Consider the following 14,831-nt stretch of genomic DNA (forward strand, 5'->3'; position numbering starts at 1 on the left):
CACCTGAATCCTTCCCCTCACCTGAGTCTTGCTGTAGACCGAGCCAGTCATATCAGGCAGGCCGGTGGTGCTTGAAGACACAGACACTCCTAGGAGGGAAAACAGTTGTTTTCACACCAGTAGGGCCCAGGCTCTAGCCTCCCCCACACCTCCAAGGACTCTCTGGGACAGCCTTGCCTGAGAAAGAGTCAGTAGAAGACAACTACTCTGGGCCTCAATCCTGGAAAGGAGGGGTAGACGCTACCTTTGCCAGGCCCAGAACCTGCAGACTTGTTTTGTGCCTGCGATGATCCACCATAGCCACCCTTGGTGTAGTCTCCCGCTGCTGTCCCCTGGGTCAGGTCATCATAACCTAGCGTGGCAGGGTACAAGAGGTACGTGTGAGCTAGGCAAGCCTGTCCCATCTGCAGCTCTCCGTGCTGGGAGCACCCCTCACCTGTGCTGTAGCTGTGCTGGCCATAACCACTGGCCTGCTGGAAAGGGGTGGTGGGGGTGCTGAGGTTCACACCATGCTGCTTGGCTGAGGCGGGAGGGACCTGGTGGGGAAGCAGGAGAGGTATCAGTGAAGGAACAGGGCAGGGGGAGCAGGTCAGGTATCCACCAGCTTATTAGCCCTAGGCAGCAGGTAGCACAACCACAAGGGACCTGTCTGTGGTCACTAGTACAACACGTGCTAGCAGCTATAAAAATAGATGGGAAAGTAGCTTTGGCTTCAGCCTAAAACATTCCTGAAGGCCAGGTGAGACTGAGTAGGGTCATGTCCCTCTCTCCCTGCTTCTCCCCAGAGCTGGAATACCACCACCACCACCACCACCCACAAACACAAATACTCACAAACATGGTGGGCCCATACTGGAAGGCACTAGGCACGCCTGTGTAGTAGGGGAGGCCAGTGTAGCTGTAGCCGGGTGGCAGTGCAGGATTCAGAAAGGGCTGCTGGGCTGTGTGGTGGGCTTGGGATTGGCTCTGTTGAGGCTGAGCCAGCGTGGTGGGGGGTGCGGGGGATGCAGAGTCACCTCGGCCAAACTTGGTGACATCACCTAGGAGAAGAGGAATCATGAACTCCAATCACTGCCCCCACTCCCTCCTTATCCAACCAGGAAAAAAGCCAGACTGTCTCCTGCAAACAGGAACAGGTCTGGCTGCCACCTCAACAACAGGAAGCTCGCAGGCCTCTCTCAGCCCTTCTGCTTCTGCTTCCAGATTCCTAGGATTAGCTACAGTCCCATGCCCCACTCCCCACCCCCTGAACAGACTAACCTGAATACGGGTTATTAGCTAGGCTCCCATCTCGGCTGGCCAAAGCTGTGGGTGTAGCGAAGGGAATTCCATAGTAATCCTAGGAGAGACCAGGGAGGCTCGATCAGCGGAATGGCCTTGTCCCAGGCCCAGGAGAGCAGGGCAAGCAGGCAGCACAGGCCATCCAGGCAATGCCATGCTCCGCGGACAGGCCAGACTGCAGCAACACATGCATACCTCCAGAGGGCAGCACTCAAAGAGAATTCAAAGTAAATGGTGTCCTTCGGAGTTGTGCAATGTGGCAGCCACAAGTGTGCAGACACACTGACAAGGCCGTCAGCCTTCACCAGGCAGAGCCACTGGAGGCCCAATCTCACGTGTAATTTACAGCACAGATGGAAGCTGGTAAATGCCACCGGCAAACTCAAGTGGCTTTTCCTACATGACAGATTCTATGAGCAGCTAGGAAAGCACCCTGAAAAGGAACCAGCAGGAGAGGAGCTATCTGACGGTTTAACAGGAGTCAGAACCGTAAAGCCAGGTAAGTACAGGTACAAAAGGATCCCAGATAAGGTCCTGAATTGGCCCCTCACCACCTACTCCATCCTGACAGCACTGAAAACAGAGGAGTTGGGGCAAGTGTAGATGCCAAGAGCACAAAACATTGGAGCTCTATGGAGAAGGGGAGGTCTGACCTGGCCCTTATTCGCCACCCAGGGCTTTGTCAGTCCTAGACATATTGTACCCTGGCCCCTAAACCTCAGAGAAAAGCCTTCCTGCTTTCTTTGTGGCCAACAGTGCCTGGTCACAACCAGATGTGAGCCATCCTGGCAAGGAATGACACTTACATCCTCCTTCGGCCTCCTCTCCACCTAACTTTCAGGAAACCCATAGCTTCCTTAGCCCTGAACCCCAGAAGGAGGCAGGACCGGGAAGTCACAGAGCTAGCAAGTCACAACTGGAGGCAGGCCTAGAGAAAGCCCAGGAGGGGGAGCTCTTTCACAGAAAAAAAGAAAAACCAAAGGCAGGAACTAGACACAAAAGTACCAGAGGCTAATAAATGAACAAAGGGAAAAGTGAACACAACGTATCTCAAAAGTAGGCTCAGAGGGGATTTCTTTTAAGGCACAAAATGATACAAAGACTACGAGGCAGGATCCCAGAGCTGGGATCCCAATGACACACTTCTAAGGACTCCACGACACCCTCTTATATTCCACCTCTGATGCCTGGGGATCCTGGGTCAGATGGCTGTAAGGGGGCCAGGGCCACTTCCAGTTCCTCTGCAAAGTCCTAAGCCTCAGGCAACCCCCAGACACCCTAAGTTCTGTTGACCGCCTTAGAAATCTGCTATCACGTCTTCAACACCCTTTCTGGGTCCTTCGAGGACACAGGCAGCAGCTGGAGAGTCCAGCAGGCCCTTGGGCAGCAGTGTGATGGACTGCTGGTTTGCACCCAAGCAGAAGAGCTGCCCAGCTACCCCAACTCCACCTCCGGAAATACTTCAGAAGCCGGAGAAGCATTCTCCTGAAAGACAGGAGCTTCAGCCACCAGGCCTGGGAGGTGGAGGAGACACCTGCAGGACCCTGAGCTCTTTGTGGGCAGGTAGAGCAGGAGGCAGTCCAGTGGGGAAGAGGCTGAGGAAGGACACCTCACTGGGGAAAAACCTCCTCCTTAGGGAACAGGAAACACCACATTCAGCAGAGGCATCTGCATAACTTTCTACTTCCCAACAATGTAACAGGCTCCCTAGGCTGCTGAAAATTCTCAGGAGTCTGGGAAATGCCAGACCAAGGAGGGAGAGGCACCGCTGCAGCTTGCAGGCTGGTCAGTCAGGGAACACCTGCCCCACTGTGGTGATGTGCCTGAAGGCCAGGCACCTCATCCTGGGAGTGAGGGTCACATTCAAGAAACTGCCCTGGCCTCAGAGTGAGGCTGCAGCAACCAGGGACATCCAGGGGCCAGTATTCTTACAAGCAAGCAGTGATGGCAGGTCAGACCCACACAGGCCCTTAGAGAGTGTCAGCTCCAGTGGGTGATTCAGCTGGGGACAGACAAGCAAAGCTGCTATCACAAAGCATCACTGATGGCCACTTAAGAGGCACTTCTAAGAGGAGGAGTTGATAAAAACTCTAGAGGCAGTCAAGCAACCCCACCTTGTGTCATATGCTTTGTCTTTTTAAAAAGAGTTAGGGGGAGCTGGGGGGAGATGAAGGAAGAAAAGGACTCACATTCAGTAGGAGACACTGCCTACTGGGACCCCATGCAGTAAGCACAGGACACTCATGCCCAAGCGACAGTGGCACTAGGCACCACCCCCAGATGCAAGCAGCTTTCTCAGCAGGTGGCAGTGAAGGCCTAGGGAGGGAGGACCTGTGAAAGAGCCTAAAGCCCCCCATCCCCTGCTACATCCCACTCACCATTGGCAGCCGTGACTGTAGCATCTGGAGCTCATCATAGCCATAGATCTGTATGAGAACCAAAAAGGGTGTTAGGGTCCACATCCCATCCCCTGGGAAGCCCAGACCCATATGGGGGCCCAAAACAAGGTTGAGGAGCTAGGACATATTCTGGAAGGGAACCAGATCATCTGCTGTGGGAAGACACCTTTCCTTGGAGACTAGATAAGAGAGAAATAGCAAGGAAGGAGCTGCAGCAACCCAAGGCCCACCTCACCAGGTCCTGACAGGTGTCAGCCGCTAAGGCCAAAGGAATCAGGCAGCCAGGAGCTATAACCATGCACTCACGGGATAGGCAGGAAGCAGTCCTCCGGGGCCCACGAGGTACTGGTTGTGCAGCAGGGGAGGTACTCCCTGGGGCAGGTTAGGGGGTGCTTTGCCTGTAAAAGCAAAAATCACAGGAGTGAAGACGCCACCACAAAGAATGAGATGCCTCAGCTACTGTGGGGGATGGGGGAGTTGAGCTCACTGTCATAGTGCTGCCCCCCATGGGGCCACTGCGAGAGGGGAGGGCAGCAGCTGAAAAATACAGAGGGCTGTGCCAGGAAGTGGGGGAGACTGAAATCTCGTGATACCACATTCAGTCTCTTTCCACATCAGAGGGTATCCATGCCCAGACAGAAAACACCACCCCTCCACACTCCTGACCATCACTCTGCACCGAGCAAACCTGCACATAAGGATGATCTGCCTCCTCAGAACAGAAGGAAGGCTGAGCGGTCCCAGGAGAGGGGGACAGGCTTTGTCAAAGGTAGCTTTTAGCAGTTTCTACCAAACCACAGTTTGCTTGGCCCACACAGACCGCCTAGGTCTGGCTGATTAGGAATCAATCACACTAAGTGGCCACAAGGAGCCCAAGATAGCTGTTCCCTGGTCCCTCCATGTCACCAGGCCATCTCAGCTCCAGGAAAGAGTGAGGATAGAAAAGACAGGGAAGCTAGAAGCAAAAAGGCTACCAGGAATCCTGCCCAGGGGGGAGTCTACCCAGAAGACTGATTTTACCCATCCCACATCATCGCTGGAAGGACTGGGCCTCAAGAGGTCAGTGGAACAAAGAGGACAAGGGAGCAATGGCAGGGCTGGAGGGAGACCAGGATGTTCCTATGCTTTTAGCTACCCAGAATGCCTTGCAGCCACCTCTAGGCATCCTCCCTGGGAAGCCTGGGATGTGGAAAGTGCATCTTCTAGGGGCAGGGGATAGGAAAAGTCTGTAGAGCACACACCTGAGGTCACCAAGGGCGTGGCCCTGGTACTGCTGCTGGGGGCACTCACAGTGGTCCCGCCCAGGCAGAGGCTGTTCACTGTGTTCATGCTGCTCGGCAGGCTGAGCCCTGAGGACGTGGCACCCGAGGCAGAGGTTGCTGCCGTTGAGAAGGTGGCTGAGGACTGGAGGGAAGGGGTGCTCTCCACGCTGGCATGCTGGCAAAACAAAAAAGCCAGGACACATGGATCTGGGGGTAAAACACAAGAGTGCAGGAGAACCTGGTCTGGCACTGGGGCCTGCACTCTGAAGACCAGTGTGAGGGGCTCCGTGCTTGGTGCTCAATGTGGGCCCCCACACTGCAGCTAGAGGAGGCCATCAGGACACAACTCATAAGCTGAATATCAAGCTATTAAAATTGAGCTTTGTGAGCAACACCCTCTTAAAAATTGTTAAAGTTGCTCAAGCTAAGGTATCTGAAATAAGGCACAGAAACTCCACCTAAACCACATATGAACTAAGACCATCTGACTGTGAGGTGAGAACCCACCTCACAGAAAAGTGGTCTCAGGAGAGACTAATATTTGATAACAACGGCACCACAGGCAGCCCAGCCCAAGTCAGAGCGGTCTGGGAATAGCTGCCTTCTACTGGGCTTCCTAAATACTCTGATAAGGAAGTCACGGGGAGCCCTTTGCTCCAGAACCTGGGAGCACTGTGCAGGCCACCGGGACCTACCTAGAAGAGCATGGCTTGTGCTTCTGCCTGTTTGACAGGATCCACCTAGGAAAGAAGGGTGAAACCCACAAAAGCTCTGCAGAATTCTAGGAAGCCTGCCCTGCTGCTCAGCTCCAGGAAGGAACAAGGTACCAGAAAGGGCTTTAAAGGCTGTGTGGGGAGTGGGTGGAAAAGATACATCTGGGTGGGCAAAACAAGGCCCAAAGAGGGAAGAATTGGCTCTGTAATACTGAGACCAGCCTCCAAACCAGAACGTGTGCAGAAAACAGTAGTCTGAAAACTCCTGGAGAAGCCTCAGGAATAAGAAATCCCAGAAGGGGGACAACCATGCACCGTGCTTTCCACCACACAGACACTTCTGTGTAGGTCCCAACCTCACAGGGTGCCCTACCCATCTGAGCACTGATCTTAGAGCCCTGACATCCAGAATCAGTTCAGCAAGGTAAAGACAGCTAAAATCGTGGTCTCCTGGGACACCCCAGGACTCCGCCCCCTCAGCCTAGACTGACAGAAGCAGGGTAAGGACAGCCCCAGCACCTGCTCCACAGTCCTTTGCACACAGCCAAGCTGACCACCCGCTGCAGAATGAGGAACAGCTCTGACCACTGTGCCTAGGTATCACCGGTCATAGAACTGAAAGCTCTCTTAACCACAGGACAAAAAATTACTATTCCCTAGTGTGGGGAGAGAAAAGCAGCCTGCTAAAAAACTAGTTCTTAACTTGCTGAAAGGAACTCATCCAGCAAGCCTTTCCTACCTCCAACTGAACCTGACTGGGCTCCTGTCTCTGTTCCTCACCTCTCAAATCTGTGAGGGCCACAAAGGGCTGGCATAAATGGCTTCCCCTCCATTTAAACTGCTCGCAGAGTGTCTCCAATGGGGCGGTGCAGCCAGCTCCTCAGAAAGAGCCCAGAAAAGCACAGCTGCACCAAACCTTCCATAAGGACACGAAGGGCAAGAGAAAACCATGAGATTTCCTTTATAACCTTCAAGTGGGAAAGACCTACTTATAACAAGTATGAAAAGACTGATGTATCTGACTATACAAAAGTCAAACATGAAATGACAAACCTGGGAAAAGTATGTGCACCTCCCATCACAAAGGGCTACTTACTAGTCTCCTGAACATGGGGTTCCTAGAAACAGACACCAAGGACCTGACAGAAAAATGAACAATATGAAGAGCTCACTGAAAAGGAAATTAAATGGCTTTCTAATATATGAAAGAAGATGTTCAAGCTCACTCAGTTAAAAACTGTACTGACAGGGGCACCTGGGTGGCTGAGTCAGTTAAGTGTCCTGATGCTTGATTTTTGCTCAGGTCATGATCTCACAGTTCATGGGTTTGAGCCCTGCATTGGGCTCTAAGCCGACAACTTGGAGCCTGCTTGGGATTCTGTGTTCCTCTCTCTCTGCTCCTCCCTCATTTGCTATCTCTTTCTCAAAATAAATAGAAATTAACTGGGGGGAAAAAAAAAAACTGCACTGACAGGTCATTTTTTGAATTAACACACTGGAAACATAAAAATATTTGATAACATGATTTCAGGAGGCAGTGGGGAAATAGTACATTTCATTCATTACCAGTAGGAGGTAAATAGGTTAAAATCACTGTACAGAGCAATTTGGCAATTTGTATAAAATGTTAAATGCCTGGGGGGCGTCTGGGGAGTTCAGTGGGTTAAGCTTCCTGACTCTTGATTTCGGCTCAGGTCATGATCGCACGGTCCTGAGATTGAGCCCACGGAGGTCATGGGATTGAGCTCTGTGTAGGGCTCGGCACTGGGAATGGAACCTGCTTTAAGATTCCTTCCTTCTCTCTCTCTCTCTCTCTCTCTCTCTCTCTCTCTGCCCCTCCCCCACTCTCACTCTCTCAAAAAAAAAAAAAAGTCAAATGCCTGGGAATTCGACTTCCAGGATATACCCTGCAAACATAGCTATACATGTGAAGCAGCATGTGTAGAAGGTTATCGAATGCAATACTGTTTTGTATTCAAGACAGAAAATGGCCCTGAAGCTCCATCACTAGAAGACTGAGGGAGTAATGTGGTGCAGTAGAGCTATGGAAAAAGAAAGAATCTAGGTTTCAACACAAACATCTCAAAGATGCACTGTTAATGGGGAAAACACTGAAGGATACTATGTAGGGAATACTCCCATTTATGTTATTAATGAAAAAGGGCAAGAGGTAGGGGGAAAAGGACTTTGCGTATGAATTTGCCATTTCATGGGTTAAAAAAATCCAACTCCAGTGGGTCAAGAAAAGAGTAGGAAAAGGGGCAGGACCTAGCAGAATAAATACAGAAAAACATTTCAGTATGTATCTCATCATACTATTCATTACTATATTAGCAATGTGGCAATTGTGTCACCTGACAGAGTATGGGACTCCCTGATGAGGCAATTCTGGTTGTGGCTATTTGGGCTACAGGATTTGGAGTTTCATGCTAAAACACAGAGTACAGCTAATCCATGGGAGCAAGAGCACTGGCTCCAACGCACCAGGGCCAGGGAAGCAGGGACCACTCACAGCTCCCAACGGCCAAACAGGGGTACAGGCACTTACTCCGTAGTTACACTCTGCTTTAAATATGGTGATCTATGTGTTTTATGACAAAGAATTATGTGCAAGATTTCACTAGGAAAACAAGTTTGAAAAGCTCGATGATAGTCACTTCCTAATGGAAGGATAGAGCCAACCCTTCACCATCATCCCATTCTGCAGCAAATGACCTCGTCAGAGGAAACAAATTTCCCTGATTTGTAACAACTCCTACTGATCTGTACCCTAAATGTCCTTCCCTGTTTGGAGACCTCTCTCTTCTTATCTCCCAGTGAGGGACTTCGTGGTCAATCTAGGTACCTCTTGTAGACCCCTAAGCTCCAGTGTCCCCTAGCCTTGAGTTAAACACCCCAGCACCACCCTGCCTTCTCACCATTTCAGCAATGTTCGTTCTTCTGCTCACCACAAGCTACACACACCCACCATTGAAACTGTGCTGCCAAGAAACCACCTCAAGAAGCCACACTTCAATAACCATCACCTAGGGTTGCCCCTTGACACATCAGGACCCTCGCCAGCTGGCACCCCACTTATACTTCCATTCCTGCCCTCCATACCCCAGACTTCCCTCTTCAAAGTCTGCCTCTGAGCTGGGGAAGGTGGCCTGCAATGGCATGAGGTAAGGGGAAAGAATACCTAAGCCACAAAAAGGAAAGTCCTCATGACCACCAATGAACTGAAATGTGGTTCCACTGACTGGGCTAAGAGCCGGGACTGTCAGACTGAGAGAGACAGGGAGAGAGGGAGAGAGGGAGGGAGGGAGAGAGAGAGAGAGAGAGGGAGGGAGGGAGGGAGGGAGGGAGGGAGGGAGGGAGGGAGGGAGAGAGAGAGAGAGAGAGAGGGAGGGAGGGAGGGAGGGAGGGAGAGAGGGAGAGAGGGAGAGAGGGAGAGAGGGAGAGAGGGAGTGAGGGAGAGAGGGAGGGAGAGAGAGGGAGAGAGGGAGTGAGGGAGAGAGGGAGTGAGGGAGAGAGGGAGGGAGAGAGAGGGAGGGAGAGAGAGAGGAAGTGAGGGAGTGAGGGAGTGAGGGAGTGAGGGAGAGAGGGAGAGAGGGAGAGAGGGAGAGAGGGGGAGAGAGGGGGGGAGAGAGGGAGGGGGAGGGGGAGGGGGGAGGGAGAGAGAGAGAGAGAGAGAGAGAGAGAGAGAGAGAGGAGAGAGAGAGAGAGAGATGTGCCAAAAGATGGCTAGTCCTCACATAAGCTCTTTTTCCTCTAAGCATTCTCTCTACAATGGCATTTACAAAGTAACAGAAGGTTATCTAGAACAATGCTCTTGATTCAACGTGACTTTTGGTGGAGTCCAAGCTGAAGTTAGCAATGAGCCTACTTTCCTTGCAATGAGCCTTTTTCCTCAAAAAAGTCTGCAAATACCTCAACATGACCAATCCCAGACTAGGTCCAAAAGTCTCCCCTAACAAACAGGAAGCTCAGTAAATGCTCAGGAACAAATCCACCCCAAGAGCCCTGCCCATCACAGATCAGCTCTGGAGAAGCAAATCCTTCATGGAAGTCCCAATTTAGGAATCAAGATGTTCTCTGTGGTGCTTAAGAAAAGCAACAGCTCAAACCACATACCTAGATTGAGATAACACACCTGAGGAATTTGAGGTTATTTCAGACATTCAAAACACACATATTAAAACCCCACCTGCAAGTGACTAAACTCTAATCACCACGTGACTAAGCTCTGCGCTCGAGTTCACTGAGCAGGGAAGGCAATGAGGGAGCCCAGAGGACACTTACTGTGTGTGACGTGCTGGAGGAGAGTGCCGCGTGTGCAGAGGAGAGGCTGCTCTGATGGCTGGAGAGGGAACTAGAAGACAAAACAGAGCACCACATGTCCACCACACTGAGTCAACCCACAGGAGGGGCCCACATGTCCAGGTGGGCCAGATATTAAGCTTGCCCCATCCCTCCAAGGGTAGCCCCAGCTTCACATCCCTCATTCCTCATCACCTTGGGGACCAGAACAGGTTTTCTGATGTTTAGAAATGATCTAAAGGGTCATTCACCATGAGGATCTGGGACACCCTGGCCTGGGAAGCCTTCAGGGACAACTTCAGTCAACTAAAATCATTTGCGCTTTACACCGTAAAAAGTTAGAACAGGAGTCACTGCCAGTCATGGAGACACCCATTTAAACGGTGTGCAAGGAAAGAAAGTTCCTATGTTCAACCCCACGTGACAGAGCCAGAGCCTGACTTCCCATCAAATCCAGAATTCAAACCACCTGGCTAAAGAGGGAAAGAGGCATACTCCAAAGATATAGGATGAGGACCAAACAAAACCCATTCTCCTACACCCTATTCTAGTAATTGAATCTCTGAAGGCACAACAGGAGCAAATAAAAGACCTGCTCAGAAACCAAACATCATTCCCGGGGAACCTGGGTGGCTGAGTCGGTTGGGCATCTGACTTTAGCTCAGGTCATGATCTCACAGCTTGCAAGTTCGAGCGCCACGTTGGGCTCTGTGCTGATGGCTCAGAGTCTGGAGCCTGCTTTGGATTCTGTGTCTCGCCCTCTCTCTGCCCCCCTCTCCTGCTTGCACGCATGCGCACGCATGCTCTCTCTCTCTCTCTCAAAAATAAACATTTAAAAAATTTAAAAAACAAAAACAAACAAACAAAAAACATCATTCTCACTTCACATCACTGTGACTCGAGCCCAGAGTGGGAAAGGCCAGGCCAGGTTCAGGGCACACTCCTGAGAGGTGGAGGAAAAGTAGCAGCAGCAACACCCTAGCTCCACCATTCCCAGGGACCCCAGTGCTCTGTGACAGCAGGGGCATTACATGTTGTGACACAGCTGCTGATACTTCTGAGATAGTGCCCAGCCAAAATGAATGAGCTAAAGCATTATTACAAAAGGCCAGGACATCATGCTAGAGGCAACAGGAGTTTTGTTCGTTGGAAGAGCTTTCTATAAGGGTTCAGGACTTCGCACCATTGTGCCTCTCACTGTGAGCTCGTATTTTCCCCATACCTGCTAAGTTGAGAGAGGGGGCTGCTGGACAGGTCACCAGGCTGGGACATGGAGGGCAAAGTGGCAGTGTGCTGGGATGCAGAGGGTAGAAGCGTAGTGCAGGAAGTGGTGCTGGGCAGTGAGCCCACAGATGGGAGGGCAGAGGGAGGGTCCGTTGTCTTTGGAGCTGGAACGGATGAAGTAGCTGTAAGAAACATATCGGTTTAGCTCCAGAACCATTTGTAAGTATGTACAATATGTTCAATATCTTGTGACAGGTCAGGGTCGGTTTGAGACACATACAAAGTTACATTCCCCAGGGAAAATGCCCAAGCATTTTCTGTCAGATATAACTAATAAAAATGACATGTGAAGGTAAGATGAACAGGATTTGGCAGAGAATAGGAAATGACAGCTTTACAATCATCAACTAGCCTATGCCATGGATATACTTCTCCTAACTAAAGGAACCTGACCCAGAGTTGCACCCACAAAGAGCAACAGGCTAGGAGGCAAATTTTTCTGAAAAGTCTCAACAAAGGATGATGGTACAAATCTGGTAGGCAAGACCATCAAAAGGTTAGGTTTTTGCTTGTATCAGGCTGACTTGTGAAAGCTCATAGCCAATTGAGGGCACATGGGGGTTGAGAGCCCAGGGTACATATACTGTGGAGAGTTACATATGCCTAAAATCCACCGTCCAACACCCACATTCACATGCATAGTGAGCATTTCCGTAAACAAACAAACAAACAAACAAACAAACAAACCCAACCCTCAGAGCAAATAAAGGAGCTTATTAGGCTTCCAGAAGATCATAAATGTGATCCATCCTAGCTGTAGAAAGACTCAGTTTTAGTTCTATCCACACATACAACTCAGATATGTGCTTGGAAATAAAGCATCATTGTCTTTCCCAGTTAGGAAGGAAAAGCAATCTTGACCCATCTGCAGAACTCCCTGGGAGCCTGAGGGAAAACATGCTAGTCTCTCAAAAAGACAATTTGAAAACACAACAGTAGCAACAGGGTCAACACAGAACATGACCCATACTTAAGAGTGGTCCTTACAATCTTGAGACTTGCTTTTGACTGACGGTCTATTCCAAACAGGACACCTGTTACAGAAGCCAGATAAAAGCACCACAGATGTCCCTGACCCAAAACTCAGACCTTGTAAGTTACCTATGTAGATCGTAGGTCACATTATAACAAGTTCACAAGAAGCCTCTGAAAGAATGGCAGTGGAGAGACAGATGGAGATAAAAACCTATCTAAAATGCATGCTATGTTTTCCAGACATTTCATATCTCATGATTTTATTCATAATCTCTAAATCATAATTGGGGTGCCTGGCTGGCTCAGTTGGTAGAGTGTGCAACTCTTGATCTCAGGGTTGTGGGTACGAAGCCTCATCTCCAGATGATCTAGGACACCTTGATATGTTCTCAATCTCAAGCCTGCAGAGAGGAAACTTGCCACCAAGGTTTGTGAAATGAGAATGTCCTCTGACATCCCAAGTTCTCAGAGCTACCAATGTACCTCCAAACAGTTCCGGCAGCCCAGCAATATCAAAACCAACTCTGGGTAATCACATGTGTCATTTCAATTCCAACTGAGGCCCCCTCTTGGACTGAAAAAAATCCCATGTCCACATTCCAAAAATCCTAAATAAAAGGAAAGTCTTTCTGGCTTCTATAATGCATACCCATTTGTGTTACTGAAAAATGAATGAAAATCATCATAACCAATCACAGATAAGCCAAGAGCATCTAACAGGGATTTACCTGCAACCATCATCTCCAGCGAACACTGAGCTTACTAGAATTAATAGAATCTTATCCCCATTTTTTCCCAAGTGTTTACAGAGAGCATCATTTTATCTCTCTTCTGCACAACAGTTCATCGAATCCAGAAGGCAAAGAGCATGCCTTTCCTGAACTAGCACACCAATTTCTGCTTTAAAAGTCCTTTACAGTATTGGAATGAGAGCCCTCTGACTACACCAGAACCTGTGCCTCTAAGCAAAGCATCTTTTAAATCCATGCTACACTCTACACTTGGGGTGTGGTCTGACTAGAACAGAATTATATGAGACTATCAATTCCTTCTTGCTGTAGCTAACATTTCTCATAATACCATCAGCAACAATCTACTCACAGGAATCTCTAGCTGAACTTGTAAACCCTACCAAAGAAATGATGCCAACAGATAAGAAGTAGCTATCAGAAAAATGCAAAAGGATTAGTTTTGCAGAATTAGTCACTAGCCTATTGTTTTCCCTATCATATTAGCAGCTATACTCTTTTTGTTTGATTTCCACCACACAAAATGAGAATAGTCAGCTTCTATACTTACTGTCTATAGTCTGCTGACTTCGACCACCACCATGTCCATTCTATAAGGAAGAGAAAAGAAAGTAAGCATACCACAAAATCAAATGATAACCTAGCTGACTTTCTATTGGGATTTAGTCAGAAATACATGAATTATAGATTGATCAAGAAATGATGTGGGGCACTGGGGTGGCTCAGTGGATTAAGCATCCAATTCTTAACTTCGGCTCAAGTCATGATCTCACAGTCCATGACAGTAAGCCTGCATCAGGCTCTACACTGCCTGCTTGGGATTCTCTCCCTCTCTCTCTCTCTCTGCTCCCCCCACCAAAATAAATAAAAACCATTACGGGGGGGGGGGGGGGGGATGGCTTGTTTTATTTTGTTTCTTAATAAAAGGAGAGGTAATTAAAACATTCTTTAAAAATCCTAAGGAGCTGACATTTTTGAAAAACAGACTGGGTATTTAGGGAAGTAACAAGACAGACTCTAATCACAGGAAGCAAAGAAACTGTCCTAAAAATTATTAAGCAGTACAAAGAACTCGGGAACTTATACTGAAATCACCACATCTTTGTATCTCACATGGTCTCCTCAGTACCACTCAGGCAAGAAAAAAAGTTTCCAAATTAAATGGAAAATAGTTCTCAAATAAAATGAGATGTTACTGTGAAACATGGCTTTTCTTAACTGGGTAGGGCAACAGCAGGTTAGCAGAGTGTGGTAGTACCAAAAAGAGCGGAATCTGAAAACAATTAGTTTGCATTAACCATAAGGCATTTCATTGGAAACTAGACACACAAAAGGAGGTATCCTCACAAGGAAAATTTCCACAGATTGACCAAAGCATACGGTGAATGATAGTGGGGCCTACAAGGCCCAGACACTATCCCTGGATGGGAAAAGGAAGCTGACAGAGATTTCCTTCTTACAAATGTGAAAACTTAAACTAAAGAAAAAAGACAAGCCTTTAGATGTTGCTTCTGCATTTAACCCAAATCCTGTTGTGTTATTGATAATATTTTCCTTTTTTTTAAACATTTTTTAAAATTTATTTTGAGAGAGAGACAGAAAGAGAGAAAGAGGGAACATGTGCACATGCATGGGGGAGGGGCAGAGAGAGAAAGAGAGAGCAAGAAAATATCAAACAGACTCCACACTGCCAGCAGGGAGCTCGATGCAGGGCTCAAACCCAAGAACGGTGAGATCATGACCTGAGCTGAAAACAAGAGTTGGATGTTCGACTGAGCCACCCAGATGTCCCTAACATGTTTTTTTCCTCAAAAAAAATTTTTGAGATTATTTACAAGAAATGTAGACAATAAAAGAGTAGAACTT

General features: G+C 48.8%; 1 protein-coding gene and 1 non-coding gene across 7 annotated transcripts in view; both read right to left on the minus strand.

Annotated features, from left to right (window-relative positions):
- The window catches only part of UBAP2 (ubiquitin associated protein 2), a 111,453-nt gene that overhangs the window by 1,319 nt on the left and 95,303 nt on the right, over positions 1-14,831 (minus strand). For 5 of the 6 annotated variants that reach the window (XM_053908054.1, XM_053908053.1, XM_053908052.1 and 2 more), the window contains 11 exons: positions 13,516-13,555; positions 11,180-11,363; positions 9,940-10,009; positions 4,922-5,117; positions 3,987-4,078; positions 3,660-3,707; positions 1,261-1,339; positions 835-1,040; positions 437-536; positions 245-352; positions 22-89 (listed from right to left, as the gene is read on the minus strand). In XM_053908054.1, the coding sequence (XP_053764029.1) occupies positions 22-89; positions 245-352; positions 437-536; positions 835-1,040; positions 1,261-1,339; positions 3,660-3,707; positions 3,987-4,078; positions 4,922-5,117; positions 9,940-10,009; positions 11,180-11,363; positions 13,516-13,555 (1,191 nt within the window). The remainder of the gene's footprint in view (positions 1-21; positions 90-244; positions 353-436; positions 537-834; positions 1,041-1,260; positions 1,340-3,659; positions 3,708-3,986; positions 4,079-4,921; positions 5,118-9,939; positions 10,010-11,179; positions 11,364-13,515; positions 13,556-14,831) is intronic. The other variant, XM_053908055.1, reaches the window with a different exon arrangement.
- On the minus strand, positions 11,996-12,078 carry LOC128778742 (small nucleolar RNA SNORD121A). Its single transcript, XR_008424467.1, has one exon. It is a non-coding gene; the product is annotated as a small nucleolar RNA SNORD121A (small nucleolar RNA).

Source organism: Panthera pardus, unplaced genomic scaffold, assembly GCF_024362965.1.
Source record: "Panthera pardus isolate Hobbes unplaced genomic scaffold, ASM2436296v1 HiC_scaffold_20, whole genome shotgun sequence".
NCBI classification, from domain to species: domain Eukaryota; kingdom Metazoa; phylum Chordata; class Mammalia; order Carnivora; family Felidae; genus Panthera; species Panthera pardus.